The following is a 20805-nucleotide window of genomic DNA, read 5'->3' on the forward strand; positions in this document are numbered from 1 at the left end:
TTTGGGATTACAAAAAACATTGTACTAAATGGACAACTTAAAGATAGTATTATACCAAATGGACAAACATGTTTTTCTGTTCCGTTTTGGCAAATTGTCCAATTAAATATCACTCAAATGTAGGGCTGAGCAAATAAACTGAACTCAGAAACTCGAACCGAACCCGGCCCGATAAAATGAATCCGAACTGATCTGAACCCTGCATAAATACCGAATGGATCTTGTTTTATGGTATCTCGGGTTATGAGTATTATCCGAACCGAACCCGAACCTAAATGGATACCCGATAGAATCCGAAACATTCAAAATTTCCATAAAGAACTTGTACCAAACATGATCTCAATTCCTAATATGTATTCAAAATATATTGAACATCTAAAATAATTATCTATTATATGAAAATTGATGGTTGAAGGTGGCGGTTGAAGGTTGAAGAGTTTAGATTTGGGTTTTGTTTTCATTGAATAATGTTTTTCATTACATGAGAACTTGGTTTTCGTTTTATGCTTTCATTTATTTGGTTTTCTTTCGATCAATAACTATGTTTACCTTTCAATTGATTTTGATGATCACATTTGATGTTCCTTTTTTTTAACCGATTTTATTTATGTTTTGGTTACAAAATAGTTACAAATCAAGTATTTTAAAACCAAAAAAACCGATTTTACATACTTTTTGGTTACAAAGTAGATATAAATCAGGTACATTTAAACCGAAGAACCAATTGGGACCCGAACCCCAAAGTACATCCGGTTGTATCGGTTCTTTGAAGATTTACTAAACCCAACCCGAACCGGTCCCGAACTGAATTTTCATATAACCCGAATGGAGCTAATTTTGATAAACCCAAAAAACCAAAAGCCGATTGGACTAATCCGAAACCCGATTGGAACCCCGAATGCCCATGCCTACGCAAATGTTTCAATACAATATACAATAAACTAAATCTAAGTTAACCAACATTAAATACAATATATTCAAACAAATAAATCTTATTAAAACCATTCTTATTAATAAGTTCAGAATCTTCCCAATTAGATAGAAAGCCGAACATAAACATAACATAGAAGTACAATGAGAGTCGAATCCAACAAGAGCAGACATAGTAGATAGGATTATTAGATATTGAGTGTGGTTTAATTTTTTTCTTTTTTTAAGCAATGAGTGCAATTTTATCTTCAGGAGTAGTACATGGTCGGGCCAAGCCTCCCAAGCGCGTGGAGTTGACATAATCAAATGGGAAATGATTAGACATACCAGGGAGTACTATTCCCACAATCCGAAGCGATCTCATCATCCAATTCTCTTTGTACTCTTTGCCTTTCCAGAACTGTATTATGAAACTCCTTATAAACTCCCACGCACCAGTTAAAATCGTCGGTATTAACCACAACAAGTTGATGTAGTTCGCATTCGGTGCATCTTCCTTTACCTTAAAATCCACAAGTATGTGAAAATAAATACAAAAGTCCAGCTATTATATTTTTTGTTAATTATTTGTTTGATAACTTTTAGTACTTATTGAAAGCTGTTATTATTTATTGAATAATAATTCAATGGATTTGATTTCATATTAGATATTAAAATTTAAGTGTTTTGTATTACAAAATACACGTGTTTGACTTTTTTAGAAAGTCAGGACTTTTAAATCCTTCTAAATCTACTTTGAGTTTCATGTATGTGTGTATAGAATATAGATAGACCTTTAATACAACCTGGTTTTCCTTTTTTTTTGTTGGTTTTATCTTTTCTATCTGGCTTATTAAATTATTAATCAAGACAAAAGAAAACAAAAATGGATAAAGACTGATCTACCTTTCCTTTGTAGAGACTGTTGAAGTAATTGCAAGATCCATAGTGCTTGTATGAGAATAAAATCTTGTCATCGAAGGGGACTCTAGGAACGATATCATTGTTGTAAACAAACCTCTCATACTTAATTCCATGCTTTCTTACCACTTCCTTCATATACTCCCCAAATTGCTCGTCCCCTATACGTGGCTGTCCAAACGTGTAGACTCCCTCTAGCTTATCAAGTAGCTCATCTTCACCGTGAACCGCAAGAATCGCTGGAAACAGAGCAGCTATTGCGCCACCAAGGCTGTGACCCGTCAAGATAAATTTAGAGTTTTTGTCTATGGCAAGCATGTCCCTAAGCTTCTGTCTGATAGTATAGTAAGCATATTGGTGTATGAGACTTATATTTTCTTTGGGCCATCCGTTTTTTTGTAGGCCTAGAGCTCTGGAGAACCCAGCATGAATTTTGCCAACGTTCTTCATTTCGTACCTAAATAAAAGTTATAATATATGATAAATATATTAATAGTATTATATTGATTTATAATACTATATAATTTATATATTATACTTCATCTGTTCCCAAAAGTAAATTAAGATTTTTTGGATGTTCAAAATTACACATTTTATTTCTTTATTTTATGTTTGGTGCTTACTATATTTTCACCAATGATTTGTTGGAATATCTATTTTTTATTTTTTATTGTTGTATTTAAATCATGTTCCATCTATATCTATACTATTAATTATTTGCAAAGTGATTTTTTGCATTCGACCTCTCATTTTTAAAGTTGGACTGGCTAAAGTCGACGTTATCCTTAAAAAATATATATATAATTGATTATATAATTAAAAATGAATTTATATTAATAATAGAGAAATTGCACCCTATACACAAAACTTTCTTGCTAATTAGGTGAATACCCTAAATCTGACATGATGGTACCTTGATTGCTAGACACCAAAGTTTACTTTTACACGCAGATTGTTAATATCCATATTCTTTTTGTATTATGAGCAAATTGACTCTTAATAATATTATATTTATATATTATATTTGATTATTGATTTTAACTTAATATATTGCAATTTTCAAAAATTAAAACATATTTTTTAAAAATAAGATAAATACTATATATATTGTGTTGTTATCTTAAAATAGTAATTTAATTATAAAAGTTAAAATTAAGATATAAAATAATTTATAGTAAAATATTAATTAAGTAAAAATATTTGTATAAATATATTTTCTAAATATTGTAACGTATGAGTGCTTTTAAAATTTCAACACAATAATAAGTATATATATTCTGATGAAAAAATTTGTCATATATTATCATACTGATTTTTGAATTAAACATAAACTAATAAGTATTTATAAGACGATGGGTAAAACACCTAAGTTTACCCAATATTTCCACCTTTTTTAACTATTCACGTTTCTATAAAAGTATTATTCTTTACCCAAAACTTTCATTTAAATAAATCATCGTGAAGGTAATGTAAATGAGTTGATTTATCTTTTGAATAAAGAGCATTAATGTGCAAAATTCATTTTGTGGAACAAGACTAAAACTCAGAAAATTTAATTCTTAGGAACGGAGGAATGAGTAGGTACCAAGAGACGTCGAGATCAGTGCACCAATCATCTGCATCGAAAGGCTCGGTTCCTCTGAAACTGACGACGATGAGATTCGGGTTTGTGCTCGACGCCTTGAATACGAAGGCTTGTGTCAGGTTTCTTTCTTGGTAAGCTACAAATATAACAGAATTTAGAGAAATCTTTACAGATGTTAATTAGATTTATGTTTTTTAGAAAGAACAAACAAATCTAAGTAACATTATTTCAAGATTCTAATATAAAATTTATATTGTAAAAAGGCGTACGTTGTAAGAAATATTGTTTTAAAAAATGGGATTCTTATAGTTGTTATGAACAGAGTACATGGGATCAAAAATTATTTGTGGGTTGATGTTAACATATATTTCCTCTGTTTATATATAACTTTGTTATTTAATTTTTTTGTTATTTATTGAAAATATAAAAAATTGTTTTTAAGTGATTTATCACGATCTATTAAGTTATATGTTTTTGAAATGTCGACAAAAAAAATATTTTTGAAATATGTAAAACCAAACTATCAAGCAAGACTCTGCTCAATAACTCATTTGATGTAAAAAGCTTTTAAAAGAAAAATTATATCCAATCCAATTTTTAATGTTTTGACACAAAAGCTGATATATTGTTTTTTTTATTTTTAAACTAAGCTGATTTATTGTTTCAGACTTTTAGGGCTTGACTGGTTCAAACGCAGCGGTTGCGGTTGCGGTTGCTGGAGTTTGTGGATGCGGACGGTTGCGGTTTCTAGCAGTTTTAAGAGATTTGTACGACTGGTACTGCGGTTAAATATTGGTGCGTTTGCGGGTGACTTATGACTGGTTAACTATCTAATGCAGTAACAGTCAAATAATAAATTAACAATATTTACATTTAATATAATTATAAAAATATCAGAAATCATAAAATTATAATAAATATAAAATTTATATTTTAGAAAGTTATAATTTTAATTTTTGAAAATTTATTGAAATTGTTTTTATTATAAAATTTTATAATATTAATTAAAATATAATAGATATATTTTAATATTTTCATAATTTCAATTTTAAATTTTTTTATTGAATATTTTTACTTTTGTATATATATTGTTTTATAAAAAAGAAATTTTTTTTACCCTCCCGCAACCGCCCGCAACCGCAAACGCTAGCTGGAGCCAGCTTTTGAATTTATGAGATTCGGAGCGGTTTGAAGCGGTTTAGAGCGATTTGAGTGATTGTTGCAAACCGCCGACAACCGCTATCAACCGCAAAAGCTGCGTTTGCGGGTGGTAGCGGGAAAACCAGTCGCCCCCTTAGTCGTTAATCGATCTACTATCATGCCGCATTTTATTTTTAACAACCAAGGCTGCTAAACCCCAGACAAAACACGTGACTTTTGTGGTTGTGGGCTCGCTGGTGTTATTCTTATTATATACTCCCAGTTATGATTTAAATGGTTAAATAATCATTAAAACAAGTTGACCAAAAAATGACATTATGAGTCCGAATGATGACCGCGGATTTGATAATATAAGCAGTGCAAAATTAAATTTCGGTATAACTGTGGTTCATGCGGTATGTAGGATAAATGCGGTTTTACTAGAAAAGTAGTACGGTACGATATAACTGTGGTTCGTGCGTTATATGGGATAAGTGTGGTTTTACTAAAAAAGTAGTGTTGTTTTGATAGAAAATATAATGTGTTTTGATGAAAAATAATAATGTTGAGAACTATAATAAAATTAAAAATTAAACTGATTTTTTGAGGGATAATGTCATTATATATTTTTTATATAATTGTAATATTGAATTTAGATGATTGTTTGGGCTGTAGATATATAAATTCCGCGGTAAGATATATTCTACAATTTTAATTGATGTACATGATAGTATAATCCTGTAGAAGCATTTTCATAGCTGGTTTAAAAAAAAAAAATAAATCATGAACAAATAATAGAGCTGTAGATTATAATGCGGATTTGAATCCGATAAAAGTATTAAATGCAATGTATCGCTTCTTAGCATATGTATTCAATACGTTAAAATCATTTTATTTAAAATTTTAACAGCTCGACGTAGTTTAGCAGTATGAGTGAGTGAAAGTGAGGGTTTTAAAGATTAAACTAGATTTTGATTTGGGCTTCTATTTTTGATTTATTAATAAAATATTATTTATAAAGTCTATTTATTTAACTTTTTAGTTTACTTTTAATTATTTAAATTTAAAATGGGATAATTATACAATTTTTTTTTAAAAAAATAGCTATACTTATGTTTAAAATTTATATCCTGAAAGGATGAAAATAAATTTATTAATATGGTACATAAAAATGAAAACATCATTCTTTTAGTTTTGGAACGTTTAATAGATTTTAGTTATTACTTATTAGTATTGGTTAATATGTGGAAGTATATTTTCTGAATGGTTTGATATTAGTATTGGTTACGAATAGCATTTAGTAGCGGAAATATTTGCAAATTCCAAGACATTGTTAACTGGTTAATAAGTCGATAACTATCCATTAAACAAAATTTTAAAATCAATACTATTAAAAGGGAAGGAGTTTTAATAAATCTAATTAAAAAGGTTGTTTGGACCCTTTCATTAACTAATGATATTTTGGTATTTCTTTGATTTGGACAAACAATATGTTACCTTAAATTTCTCTAACAATTATTTATTTAAAGCTTTTATTTATTGGGCCCATATCCTTTCGGAAACAAAAAAATTATACCATATATATACGACTACATATATACGACTACGTAAATTTGATTAACGAAAATATAATATCATGTACGCTTTATTATATTCTTCTCTAAATATGTCTCATTAACTTCATAATTAAGATAAATTTAAAATTATATATTATGTTAATTTTATTTTATTGATAAATAACAATTTAGTATTTAAGATAAGTTTAAAATTATCAAAAACCAAACAAATCTTTTTTTTACTGCTCAACAAAAAACCTACAAATATATACTATTAAATTAACCAAAAACCTCTCAAATAAATCTTAAGTTTCACCAACTGAACAAATGTAACTTTTATAAATACATAAAAATATAATGAAAGGTTAGATTTGGGCATTTGGGTCTTTGGGTCAAATATAAATCGGTTTCTTTGAGGTACAAGTTCTTTCGGTCTTGGGCATTTATATCCAACTAGGTATTTAAATTTTTTTTGTTCATATCAGTTCCTTTTAGTTTTAGGTCAGTTTGAGTCAATAATTCAAGTATCTGTAAAATTTACTATGTAATTTGGCTACGTAATGAGTCTAGCTCGGTTCGAGTATTTAGGACAAAAAGATTTAAAGATTCTGAAAAGCCAAAAAATCAGAACACAAAAATACCCAAAATCAAACAAATACAAGAAATAACTAAATATCTAAAAGACCAAAATCTTATCCGAGAACCAAAAATATCAAATATTTTTAATATATTTTTAAAATTTGAAATTTTACCCAAAACCTGAAACTATAACAGAAAAAGTGAATCCAAAATTTACAATAATATGTTTATACTGAGAACATATATGAATTACTCAAATATACATAACATGAACAAAACATTCTTGGTACTTTGGGTACCCGAAGTCCAACAAAGACCCGCAGGTCCAAAAAAATCTAATAGGTACTTTTTCCCAATCCCGAAACTCAACCTATATTTCGTATTGGTTTGGTTCGTTTATCAAATTTGGATAATTTTTTTATACTTAAGAAAGAGTTACATAAGAGTGTATATAAAAAATCTCAAATAAACTTATTCACAAATTATATAATTTTAAACAAATTTTTGTATTCGATATAATACGACTTTATAACATAATAATACACAATATACTCAAAATACTATCTCATATCTAACTTCATATATAATCCATAAACCCCGCGCTTTCGAAGCGCGGGTTAAACTCTAGTATTTAATTATAAAACACACAAAAATCAGAATACCGTGATAAAGGAGAATTGTGTTTTCTACTGTTATACATTAAAGTATGAAGACCAATTTGGCACATATTATACATCAGACAACATATAATGAGGTCCCTTGCTTGGCATGTATTTTAACACGAAGGGTATCGAGACCAATTTAGCATTTATTTCAATATGATATGGTACAGCGACCCTAATATATTATATGTAGTATATATTAGAAAAATGACAATCTGAAAGGCTTTTATATCATATATTTATTGTTGAACCGTTCCTCTTTTGTTTTTACTATCACGAGTATGCTTTGTCCTACGTATATCTTACATTTACTTCAGGTTTATGCATGTTTTCTGTATACTGTATATTGTACCTTTTAAATGATTCAACTGGCAAGCTTGATTTATACAGCAAAAATATGGAATGCACTAAGCCCCTAAATGGGAAAGGAAAAACATTCCCTTAATAGAGTAAAGCGTAGTCTTTAACTTACCGTTGTAAAAGTCGTAGAAATCCACGAACTCCATCTGCATAAGAGGATAGATACGGAGAATGAGGAAAAAAAACAAACATTAAATATATATAGAGTGAGAAGTAAAGTCACCAAATCAATAATACTAAAAGATCAAATGAGTTTTTGCTATTATTTATAAATTTAAAATTTAAGTGAAAGTGATTTAGAAAATAAAATTGAACATTTTATATAATACAATGAATAATAATAAGTGTGCTATCATTCTATAACCCAAAGATATATATATGATAAAAAGGTATTTCAAAGAGCTAAACATTTTTTGAAAATTATATATGTGTGTATGAGTATAATTAAAAGATATAGGGGAAAAGTTTAATTTAATCAGCAAAAAATTAAACTAAAAGAAGAAAATTAAGTTAAACCTTCCAAGTATTCCTGACAACGGAAGTGATGAAAGATTTGTTCTCATAAGCGATTTTAGATGCCATTATTGACAACATCGACTTGTATTCGATGGTAGCAACATTTATTTTCTCGTCCAGCTCTACTCTTCGATCTGAGCATCCTATAAACGAAGTATATGTGGTTGACGATTCCTCAGGCTTCACCAGTTTTCCTATAAAAAGTCCAACTTTTAGGTTAGTTCTGTAAAATATACTTTCTTAACATCATCACAAGAATAAAAATAATTGGGTGGTATATCTTCAAAATTCTTTAATCTTCTCAACACCTTAAATATTAATTTTTTTTAATACTAAACCAAGCTCTTGATCCAATAGAAATATCTACTATTATCTGTGTGCTTTACCGTCCTGCATGTAGAGTAATCTTTGTTCCGTCACAAATTCTGTTAGTGTGATAAGTGTAATATTGGTGAAGTCTCAAAAACAAAAAAAAAAAAAAATCCGAAGAGATTATTAACAAATTATATATGGTCCTTGTGAGATCATTGCAGTAATCTTGTTAATTAGATTTTGGGAATACTTATATCAAATGCAAAAGAAGGAAACAACCTATACCTTCTTCAGGTCAGGAATTTAATTGGTAATAATGATACGAAGAGAGTGAGCTACGTTTTCAGAAAAGAGATAGTGGGATAAAATATGTTATAGTTAGATTTCTCACCTGTCACAAGATGAAGTATCAACTTGAAGAAGCCACCATTTTCCGAAAGAAGATTGGGCCAATAGGTGAGCAAACGTCCTATGAATGCCATGGGTTTTCTGACGAATATTAATATTTTTTGAACCAAAACGGCCAACGCAATGATCCATCGACTAGCGAAACTTGTCCGGACGGTTTTCAGCGTATCTGATGTAGAATCTATGAAGCTTTTGCTGATCAGATTTGGGAAAAATAAAAGGAGAAGAAGATCAAAAAGACTTGCTTTGGTCGGATCGACCAGAAAATAACTATTGCAGAATTTCATATTTGTCTCGGACATTTGCAAAATATGAAAAGAGAAACTTTGCTCAGATATACGAAACAAGAAGTGAGTATGGTTGATTTGTGAGTCATGCAACCTAGAGGGAGGGTACGTTCTTATAGTGCTAGTAATAATTGGTATCGGATATTTTGTTTATTTGTTTAACTTAATTGTTGATAGTTGATAACCTGATACTACTAATCATACAAGGCCTAATTTTCGTGAACAGCCTCGTCTTTCACGTGGGAAATAAAAATAATTTGAAATTTATCAATTCAAAATTTAACCTAAACTTTCTTACCTACCCCCATTTTCTTTTGGTTTTGTATGATTAACGTTGAAAAGCCACGGTAATTTTTTTTTATTGTAATTGTTTTCAAAATTAATAACTTTCCATGCATTTTTGTTTCATGGATCGTGGAAAATATTTTTAGACCTGCACCAAAAAAATTGTATTGCAGTACTATTTCAATTGTTGGCAAAAAGTTGATGAACGAATAATGGTGTATTTATTGGCCTTGAATTAATTAATCCCTTCCATTAGGTCTTTTCATTTACAAAAATAAAAAGTAAAGATCCAATTGAACCGGGGTTTTGTCTTTTCATTTATTTTTATTTTTTTTCTAACTTCACCAATTTTATTAATAAAGACTTGCTTGTACATAATCTTCGTGAAAAAGATTTGTTATTAATACATGAACATAATTATGAAAACAATAAGAAGACATATAAGATAAACCAGAACGAGCTAAAGTATCTGCCACTTTGTTAGCTTCCCTTATAATCCATTGAAAGGAGATGTTTTGTATCTTCTCTGCCCACCATCGTATCTCCCTTTTCCAGTTGAAAGAATCAAAGTGAAGCACCTCATCATTTAATATATCAATAGCTTTTTTGCAATCCTATTCTACGATGATCTTAATGTATCCATTTGTCCAACAGAATTGTATTGCCATAAGAATAGCTTGAAACTCACTCTCGAAAGGAGAACATACCTTATTATCCTGCACTTGTACCGCTCCTTTGTATACCCTACTTTCATCTCGAACAACCCATCCTGCTGAAGCCGGTTCCCTCATATTGATAAATGATGCATCTACATTGCATTTTAACCACTGTTCTGGTGGGGCTTTCCATCTTTGTGTACATCTTACATTAGAAAATGTTCTATGTCTATCCAATGCGTTGTTTTCTTGTATCTCTATATTTCTCTATTCCCTTGCATCACTTCTGGTAGTAGACAAAACATTCTTCCAATGAAAGTGTCTATGCTGGAATAATAACATGTTTATGCTCTTCCAAATTCTCCAGAGAATCCAAATGGGAAGATCTTGGTAACGACTCAGAGATGCTACATTTGAGACTTGTAAACATACTTATAACTTCTCTTCATAAGTTGTCGATGTACTGTCAAGAACATAATTGTTTATTCCTGAAACTCTCCAAATCTTCTTAGCATACGGGCAAGTAAAGAAGATATGTTCCTCTGTTTCTTCTTCCAGCCAACATCTCTTACATATTAAATCTCTAGTTACATGTCGATGTCTCTGGTTTTAACATCTTCAGCTTATCATGGAAACGCTTCAATGCAGTGCGCGAGTGGGTGAGAGGGTCAGTAGATTGCCAGATCCTACTAACCACTTCCAGAAACTGAGGATGACTTGCTACATGCGTAAAGAATTTGAATGGTTTGGGGTTTCCGGGGGTAACAGGACAGAATTGAGTTATCATTCTCAGGTGATCAGAGACCCCTCCAGCCTCAAAAAGGACATGAGCATGCGGAAATCTAGTGAACCAACAACTATTGCCCATCACTCTATCCAACTTTTTACTAATGGGGTTGTCATCTTGACTGTTAGTCCAGGTTAACAACGGTCCAAAATGAGCAATATCAGCCAAATCACATAATACTACAATATTCTGAAATTCCCTGATCGACGCCGACTCGCTTGCTCCATCCAAAAAACGAGAGTGCTCCAACTCTGAAAGCGTGACATTATAATTCCCTTGAATGATCCAAGGGTTGATACCACTCGCAACCGGATTTGCTATTGCAATCATATCTCTCCACAATTCTCTTCTCTCCATCTAACAATTTGAGGAGTAGACAAAAGAGCTCAGTAAGATGTCTCCTATCCCTTTAAACCGCACCCAACAAGTAACCATCTGTGAACTAACCAAGACTGGCTGAACATCAACTTCATCATCGGACCAAACGACCCAAATTAACCCCAATCTATGGTGATTGTAGTTATGCAGACACTTCCAACTCGACGGAAAGGTATCCGTGAAAATTTTCTCAAACTTATCCTCTTGAACTCTTGTTTCTACTAGACAACCTAATGACAACTTTGCATTCCGAACCCAATACTTTACAGCTTTGTGTTTGCGTGGCTCATTGAATCCATGCATATTCCATGTAAAGATTGACGACATTATTTCCTACGAGAGGAAGATTTTCTCGTCTGATTTGTCACTGCCGCTTGTACCAACCCTTTTGTATTTGCAAACACTGGCCTGCCTCTCCCTTTGCCTCGATGTCCTTTACTGGGACCTTGCTGTGTAGAAACCGTTTTTTCTCCACCTGCTGCCACTACCTCCTTAGGCAAGTCTGTTACCGCTAAGGTACCAGCCCGTTGATGCTCCTCAACTTTCTCCATCCTCATGGACGTCCTGGAGTAATTAAAAACCATGAGGAGATACCACGTTCTCCATTACTTCCTTCTGCTTATGAGGTGAGCTCTTAGGACTTTGCTTTCCAATAGTGATCCAATTCTCTGTTTCTTTCCCTCAACTCAGGTTGTTTATGAACAATCTCATATCCTTTCCTGAAGCAATAGGAACAACATCCGATAAGCTCGCTATAGCTGAAGATTTCTCTAACTCGTTAAGAAGATCCGTGACAACCTCCTTCCCTGGTAATAGAGGAGATGCCTCAATCCTTCTCCACCCCACCCACCATATTTGCTTCTGGCGTTTTCTTGAGGATCACGACTGGTTGGTCAGCATGACAGTCCTTCTCTGTGTGACCCCATTTGGCACACACACACCACATCGTGGAGGAAGCCAAGGGTAGTGAACCAACACTGTAGTATCTTCTCCATCTCGGCCCTTAAAACAGATCTTCTGAGGTAAGGGTTTCCCAAGATCAACTTCAACCAAAACTCTTGCAACATCAAGCCTAATACATATTTCAGTATTTGGGTGTAGTTTCACAAACTTGCCTGCAGTCCTGGAGAGAAAGCTTAAACCTTTCTTTGAGTAGAGGTAGCCCGGGACATTTTCCAAGTCTACCCACAAAAGGCATTGCCGAAAGATAAGGGGGGGGGGGGGGGCCTTTGCAGATTCAGGATTCTACTCATTGAGGACAAGAGGAACCTCGGCGATGTGCCTGAACTTCCTTTTTACAATCCTCTGACGAGTAGGTTCATCATCCACCCGAAATAGCACCGTTTTCTTTCCAAGAAATTGGACATCAATCTTCGAAACCTTCCCCGGCGCAGACCAGAATCTGTTCACTGTCGAGTGTATTGTACCAATGTGCTGTGCATCATTCATGAAATAGCCCACTACAAATGACTTCCACAATGGCTCAACATCAATCATCAGATCCTCTGGGACTGAGACATCTGCAACTCCATTCTTGACTACAAACTCCAGAACGTAACGATCAGTTTCCGGTAGTACCTTACGAACCACTTCCGCATATGAACTCAAATCCACCTTCTCTGCCCTCATACCCATATCACTACCATCAGTCCCTTTCTGTGCCCGCAATGAAACCCCTTTCTGTGCCTGAATCGAGATCCCTTAACTCGACATATGACATTGCTTTCTCCTAATAGCTCCATAGCCAAATCGCCCCCTTCCCCCGCCTGCGGAGGCGGCGGATCCATTTGAAAGAGAGAGTCGCTACAGAATCGCCCGTGAAACCCTATAAAGTCATATTACATTTAATCTCTAATCTTATCATTAAATTTTGGCCTACCAGAAATTTTTATTGGGCTATCAATAATTCGATTTAAACCATAGATGATCCATTGGATTTATAGATAGTGTAAATTAAATAGATATAATTTAATATTATAATACCATACCTCCATATGTTAATTATTTAAATATTTGTCGATGTTAACTTTTTAAATTATATAGACATTTTTTTAAATAACAAAAATCATATTATCTAACAATGATTAATCTTTACTACCTTAAACCAATGAAAAACTAAATGTTTAATTCTTTACTCGATAATATAAATCTATGAAGCGAAAAGTTTAATTTTTTAAAAACTTTTTAAATTTATGAAATGTTACAATATCTTTGAATATGAGAATAAAACAATATTTTGCTAATCTTTATATATATAGTTACAATTTTAATTATGAAATAATAATCTAAAAATATATATATAGAAGAAGATACAAATACATGTGAAAGTTTGAAACAATCTATTCAATGAAAAATATACCGTAAACTTATTATGTTTTTAAGATTGATAGACATATATATTATAATATATACAAATTTAAAATTGAAAACAAAATATTTATATAAAAATAAATGAAAACAAAAATCCGCGCGGTTGCGTGGATCGAAATCTAGTTTTAAAGTTAAATTCCATAAGACTTAATACATTATTGGATCATTCTAGTTTTATAGAGATTATTTGAATTCTCATAATAAGGTAACAATACCATATCATATGTCAAATGATATTTCCATATTTAACTGACTTAAGACATTGAGCAGAATATACAATCCTAATGTCACTAGCAATGTTTCAAAACCTATTAAAATTTAGTAAACGAAATATGCGACACAAGGACAAACACAAGAGTAATTCGTTGCTCAGACGGTCGTGCTCGGCACCAATACATGAGGTTTATGTCATTCTCATTATAATAAAAAAAAATCTCAGAAGAAAAAATATAAGTAGATCGGAGAAATAGATATGTATCAAAAGTCATTATATCAAATTAAATTTCCAAGCCTTTTTCAAAAAATAAAATAATAATAATAATAATAAAAAATTTCCTTTGGTGTTTGATAGCCTGTCATCTATAGGTCTGAAAAAAGCATATCATTAATAATTTCAGTTTAACATTATTATTATATGTAGGGGTGTCAAAATGAGTTAGCTCGATCAACTCAGCTCAGTTCATAGTGACCTCGGATCTTTCATGAGTTACCTCAGCTCAGCTCATTTATTATATGAGCTTCCATATGTAAACTCGAACACAAATCATCTAGATCATGAGTTAAGTGAGCTAACGGAATCAAATAAAAAAAATAATTAAATAAAATATTGAATAAAATAATTTTCATAATATACTTTAAAATTTAAATATTAAAAGCTATATTAAATATTGAAGAAAAACCAAAACCTAATAATAGACTAAAAATGCTAAATTAGTGATCTAAAAATCAATTCCACGTAAGAGTCTTGAGATGATTCATTTTCAAAGTCTTCATCAATTCAAATCATAAAGATATATATATTCCGCATGAGAGTCTTAGAAATATGTATTTTACATTTTAATTATAAGGATATATGATATGACGATTGATATCAGTATTCATTTATATTTTTATATATATATTAAAAACTTTTTGATTTTACATTAATTTTAGACGAAAAATATGATTAATATAGAAATTATCTTTTTTTTTTTTTTTACGTCAAAAGGCTATTCTATTATTCAAACTTGAGGTGGTCTGGGTAACCAAACCGGAATAGAACAACCAACAAAGTGTAACTCTCTACGAAAAGATCTAGCAGTCTTAGCTAGAAAATCTGCAGTCTGATTATGCGCCCGTGGAAAGTAAGTGATGTTGAAGTCCGGGAAGCATATCTGTAGCGTCTCTATTCTCTCCAATTCCGTCGCAAAGCTTGGCTACGCCTGAGGATCCTTAACCATAGCAATCAGTTCCTTACAGTCTGTCCCAAAGCTCTGGCAGGTCGAGTGCTGCAGCATACTCTCCATCGCCCACCGCAGTGCTTCTACCTCCGAATGCAAGGCTGATTCACGTCGAGGGAAGTTTTTTGTCCCCATAAGCTGAATATTTCCAGAGCTATCCATCCATGTCCATCCACATCCACTAAAGTTAGCTGAAAGTGTCCAAGAACCATCTAATAAACAAATATTTTTCAAGCATACGGCTTGGGGTTCCTCATTTATAGTGTCTTGTGTCACTGTTTGTACCACTTCATTAGCCTCAAACCATGCATGGCATTCACTCTCAGCATGTATAACTAGTTCCAGAGGATCTCTATCTATTCCCCTAAAGAGTTTTTCATTCCTAGCCTTCCAAATGAACCATATTATCCAGGGATAAGGATCCCTGTCTTGCTCTGGCTCCATGATACTATTTTTTCTCCAGAATAGATAATCCATGTTTGTGTAGACGCTCGATACCGGAAAAGTATTTGGGCACGTCGGAGTTGAAGATAAAGACCATACTTGACGGGCTGGTGGGCATTCAAAGATTGCATGTGTGACAGTCTCCTCTGTTTCTCCACATCTTGAGCAGTAATTGTCACACCTCATATTGCGTCTAACTAAGTTCCTCGTTACTGCCACATGACAGTTAACAACTGCCACATAAGATGACATATCTTCGTAGGGACCTTCAATTTCCACGCAAAGGCCTGGAGCTTTGTAATACTTGGTTCCAAAACTTCCTTCTCCTCTGTTAACTTTAATAAATTCTGCGCCACCCAATATCCAGATTTAACCGTGTATTGGCCACTCCTTGTACAGTTCCAGCAGAAAGTATCACGACGGTGATTTGAGCTTATGGCCAAACTCCTTATGAGTGGTATATCCTCAGGATGAACATAGTTCTCCAATAGTCCCACATCCCAATCCTTCAATCCCTGATCAATAAGATCGCTTACTCTCATGTTAGGGTTCATCACAAGAGCTATGGGGGCAGCTGGCCTGGCGGGATTCGATGGAATCCATGGATCCTCCCATACCTTAACCTCATAACCTGAGTGTATCTTCTGTCTAATCTCCAGTAGCAGCAATTTTCTTGCAGCAGAAATGCTAGTTCACACATAGGATGGGCTAGTAACAGGGCTTACTCTCAGTGGTGAGCTCAATCTATAGTACCTTCCCCGTAAGACTCGGGCGACCAGGGAATCAGGAAACTGTACTAGTCTCCATAGTTGTTTAGCCAGAAGTGCCAGATTAAACTCATGAATCAATCAGAAGCCAATTCCACCCTCCTCTCTGGGTAGACAGACTTTCTCCCATTTCGCCCAGTGTATTCCCCTTTTTGGTGGATTCGAGCTCCACCAGAACTGAGCAATGGCACTTGCCAAATTTTCACATATCTCCAATGGGAGCAGGAAAGTTGACATGACGTATGTCGGAAGAGCGAGCAGAATGGATTTAATCAGTACTTCCTTTCCACCTTTTGAGAGCCATCTACCTGTCCATCCATTCACTCTACGCATCAGCTTATCTTTCAGAAATGCAAAAAGTTTGCATTTAGATCCGCTTATGTCTTCGGGGATGCCTAAGTATGTTCCCATTCCTCCTTCATTCCGTATCCCAAGTGCGTCTTTAATCTCTTGTCTCGTATTTGCATTAATCCGCTTACCAAAGAGTAAGGAGGATTTGTCAAAGTTGATGCATTGACTAGATGCTTTACCATATTTCCTGACAACTTTCATTACTTCTTCACATTCACGGGGCTCCGCCATACAGAAGAAAATGCTATCATCAGCAAAGAGAAGGTGGGATACCGACGGACACGTGCGTGTAATACGCATCCTTGTTATCTTTCCTTGTATATCTGCATGATTAAGAAGGCTAGCGAGCGCTTCCGTGCATAGAATAAAAATGAAAGGAGACAAAGGATCTCCTTGTCTTAGTCCTCTACCTGGAATAATATTCCCTCTTGGCTCTCCGTTCATGAGAACCTTATATTTCACCGATGTAATGCATCGCATGACCCAGCTAGTCCAAGTTTCTGAGAATCCCATTTTACGCAGGACAGCTTCAATAAACGACCACTCCATCCTATCATATGCTTTGCTCATGTCTGTCTTGATGGCCATCCTGTTATTTCGTCCACTTGGTTTCGTTCGCAATGCGTGGAACATTTCCTGAGCGATCATAACATTATCTGAAATCTGTCTCCCAGCAACAAAGGGTGACTGGGTTTCTGATATCAAACCTGGTAGCACTTTTTTCAACCTCTAGCATAAGACTTTAGAGAATATCTTGTAGCTGACATTGCACAGGCTAATGGGTCTGAATTGAGTCATTGCATTAGGCTTTGTTATCTTCGGGATGAGACATATATTTGTGTCATTCAGTCCGTTCGTCATCGTCCCCTCAAAAAGAAATTTATTAACCATAAGAGTTAAATCCTCCTTTACTATATCCTAAAATTTCTGGTAGAAAAGTGTAGTCATCCCATCTGATCCTGGAGCTTTCTCTGGGTGCATGGCAAAAAGCGCTAATTTGACCTCCCATTCAGAGACCGGAGCTGTAAGGTCGTCATTCATAGCACCAGTTATCGTTGTTGGCACCTGAGCTAGCGCCTCCTCGATTTCCTCCGGGTTCGATGATTCAAAAATCTGCCTGAAGTAACTAGTAGCAATGGCTACAAGTCCTTCTTCATCCTCAATAATATTCCCATTCTCATCTAAGAGCTGTGTGATCTTATTTCTTGTTCTTCTTTGCTTCGTCAAGGCATGGAAAAATTTTGTATTTCTATCTCCCTCTCTCAGCCAAAACACCCGACTCTTTTGCTTCCAGAACATCTCTTCCGCTTTAAGAGCATGTGAGAGTTCCTTCAGAGCTGCTGCAATTTCCTCAGTTGTGGCATTATCATCTGCATACAAGCCTGCCACCTTTTCTTTAAGCTCTTCCACTAATTTTGCCGAATTGACATTATTTTGCTTCCGCCATTCACTCAAGGCTCTCCTGCAGCTGGAAATATGTTCCATAATATTGTCGTTTGGAGGAAGATCAGGAGATTTTCATCCCTCAAGGATAACTTGCCGTAGCTCCTCATTATCCAACCATATTTTATCAAATTTAAACTTTTTGGATCTTCTCGTTGGCTTTATAAGTATGTCTGCAAGAATCGGACGATGATCCGAACCCCATAGCCTCATGTACTTAACAGTCGAGTGGGGAAACTTCTCATGCCAGTCTGCATTTCCTACTGCTCTGTCTAAGCGACATCGAACTGTTGATCCTCCTGCTCTCTTCCCCACCCAAGAAAGCATATCTCCCGTGAAAGGAAATTCTAACATGCCACAATCATTAAGCATCTGCTTAAAAGGAAGAAAAGAACTATCAGGGCGTTGTCTTCCTCCCGTTTTCTCGTTATGACATGTTATTTCATTAAAGTCTCCTATCATGAACCAAGGTCCATTTCTAGTTGTTGAGAAACGCGTAAGACGTTCTCAAACTTCATCTCGTCGTTCCAAAACAGGATCACCATAAACAAACGTCATGAAAACTTTTATTCCATCAATGACTGCCTCAATGTCAATCATTCTGTTATTCGAAAATAAAACATTAACTTGAAAATCATCCATAAAAAATAAAGCTAAACCTCCGCTAAGGCCAAGTGGCTCAACGGTAAATAAATGATCAAATCCTAAATCGGCCTGAATGTTTTGCAGCAGCGGCCTCCTATTCTTCGTCTCAGAAAGAAACACAAGTCCTGGGCGATGCTTCTCACACATCTCCGTAAGGCGTCGAACTGTGAGGTCGTTTCTAATCCCTCGACAGTTCCAACTGAGTGTCCTCATTTATACTCATGTGCTGAGTTTTTGGAACCCATCAATCCATCACTTTTGGACACACCTTTGGAAACACCACTTCTCTGCCTCTTCGAACTCTGATCATGTTTCCTTGACCTGCTCGAATCTCTAGCCATATGAGCTCCTTGAGACGAAGAAGAAGACTTCCGAGGAGATCCTCGACGAAGGATCTCAAATTTTTTGCTCTGAAGGCCCAATGGGACATTCACTTTATTACCTTGTCTATTGTGCTTCAACCCTTTATTATCAGGTTCTGAAGTCGCAGGCCCCTTCGCTACCATGCTCACAGCGTGCTGCCCCTCTCTCTCTTCCATCTCTTTGAGGTCAATACCAAGTAAATCCTCATCTATCCCTTCACATTCCATCATTCCATCCTCCTGATTATCCTCAATATCCATGTCATTCAAAGCACCAATTATCTGATTGTCTGCAGGAACGGTTACCGGTTCGTGGTCACTAAGGTTCGTGAAAGAAAGAGAGCGAGTAAGTTCCTTTGCCCGCTTTGTGACATTCTCCTCCATGTCATAGTCAATACGTGATGGCATTACAATAACACTGGCCAATCTCTTAGCACCTCTAGCACTGATACCCTCTCCTGACCTGCCGCTTTGATACTCAATCACACCGTGGGAACCATTGTTACTTGTACCAGTAGGTTGTTCATAAGGAACAATCTGTCGAGAGCTTATTGGTGTTGACGCTGGCGCCATTGGCGCTGTGGCTGGACGCTTAATATTCACAGCTTTCTCTCGCCAAGTCTGCCTCAGATTACGGTCATACGGTCCCTTAGAAGCTCCATATCTATTGCTCCGATTAGGATCATTGTGGCGTCTCATGATCCTATCAGAATGCGTAGCACTGACATTACCAGACTGATTTGTCCTGTGTGCATACTTCCTATCATCCTCGCCATACCTTGACTGAGTTGCGTGTCTGGAAGGTTCCATACGTTGCCCATAAGGCTGACGGTCGTATACATTTGGCCTCTGCTCAGTGTGAAAGTTATGGTACTGTGCCTTATCCTGTGGAACCTGCATCCTCGTAAAGATACCAGGTCGCTCTGTTTGAGACTGAAGTCGCGATCGCACATCCGAAGAAGGACAATGATCCTTCTCATGGGTAAGCATACCACATGTAGAGCAGTGCTTAAATAGCTTCGCGTACTTGATTTCAATGGTGACCTCATCTCCATCCTTCGACTCCACTTTCCTTGAGAATTTGAGGGGTTTCCTAGAGTCCACATCAATGAGCATGCTGTCCTCAGCCACATCCAAAGAATCAACATGAACATGGCCTAATCTTGCCCCAATGTTCCTAAGATTTGTATCCGTCCAAAGATGCAAAGGGAGGCCAATCACTTGAACCTTAAAAGGAACGATCCACGGGTAATCATCATGAACAATGGGTTCCCATCGCACCAGCACAAACATACAGAAGTTAAAATGAAAGGGACCCTGTCAAAGAACACAGCTGAGATCCTCTTCCGAAGTGAAATTAAGGAGAAACTTCCCATTGCCCAGGTCATTAGCCGTAATGCGATCTTCCATGCCCCATTGTGATGGCATCTTCTGAAGTAGCTTCTCAACATTTTGTTTCTTTAGGTTGAGTACCTTGCCTATAAGCGAGAGACTGAACTTGCTAGCGATCAGTGAATCATCCTGATCCATCAGAATGATCGGCGCGTCGTCATCCTCTTAAAGGATACCTTTTCCTTTCATGTCTGCCATGTGGCTAGAACGTGATCTGTAAGATGACCCCATATATACTGAACGTCTACGTG

General features: G+C 34.9%; 1 protein-coding gene, 1 long non-coding RNA gene and 1 other non-coding gene across 3 annotated transcripts; 1 reads left to right on the forward strand and 2 right to left on the reverse strand.

Annotated features, from left to right (window-relative positions):
* Positions 1 to 266: 266 nt before the first annotated feature.
* Positions 267 to 9324, reverse strand: LOC103854371. Its single transcript, XR_004452694.1, has 6 exons — positions 8932 to 9324; positions 8229 to 8422; positions 7825 to 7858; positions 3416 to 3551; positions 1816 to 2287; positions 267 to 1432 (listed from the first exon to the last, which is right to left on the reverse strand). It is a non-coding gene; the product is annotated as an uncharacterized LOC103854371 (transcript).
* On the forward strand, positions 2050 to 4022 carry LOC117129115. Its single transcript, XR_004452695.1, has 2 exons — positions 2050 to 2283; positions 3412 to 4022. It is a non-coding gene; the product is annotated as an uncharacterized LOC117129115 (long non-coding RNA).
* A 5802-nt stretch (positions 9325 to 15126) lies between the features above and the next one.
* Positions 15127 to 17300, reverse strand: LOC117129289. The gene is made up of 5 exons (XM_033282848.1): positions 17123 to 17300; positions 16482 to 17035; positions 16348 to 16385; positions 15899 to 16281; positions 15127 to 15806 (listed from the first exon to the last, which is right to left on the reverse strand). Exons 1-5 carry the CDS (start codon positions 17298 to 17300, stop codon positions 15127 to 15129), a joined length of 1833 nt encoding a protein of 610 aa, XP_033138739.1.
* Between the last annotated feature and the right edge of the window lie 3505 nt (positions 17301 to 20805).

Source organism: Brassica rapa, chromosome A10, assembly GCF_000309985.2.
Source record: "Brassica rapa cultivar Chiifu-401-42 chromosome A10, CAAS_Brap_v3.01, whole genome shotgun sequence".
Taxonomy (NCBI): Eukaryota; Viridiplantae; Streptophyta; class Magnoliopsida; order Brassicales; family Brassicaceae; genus Brassica; species Brassica rapa.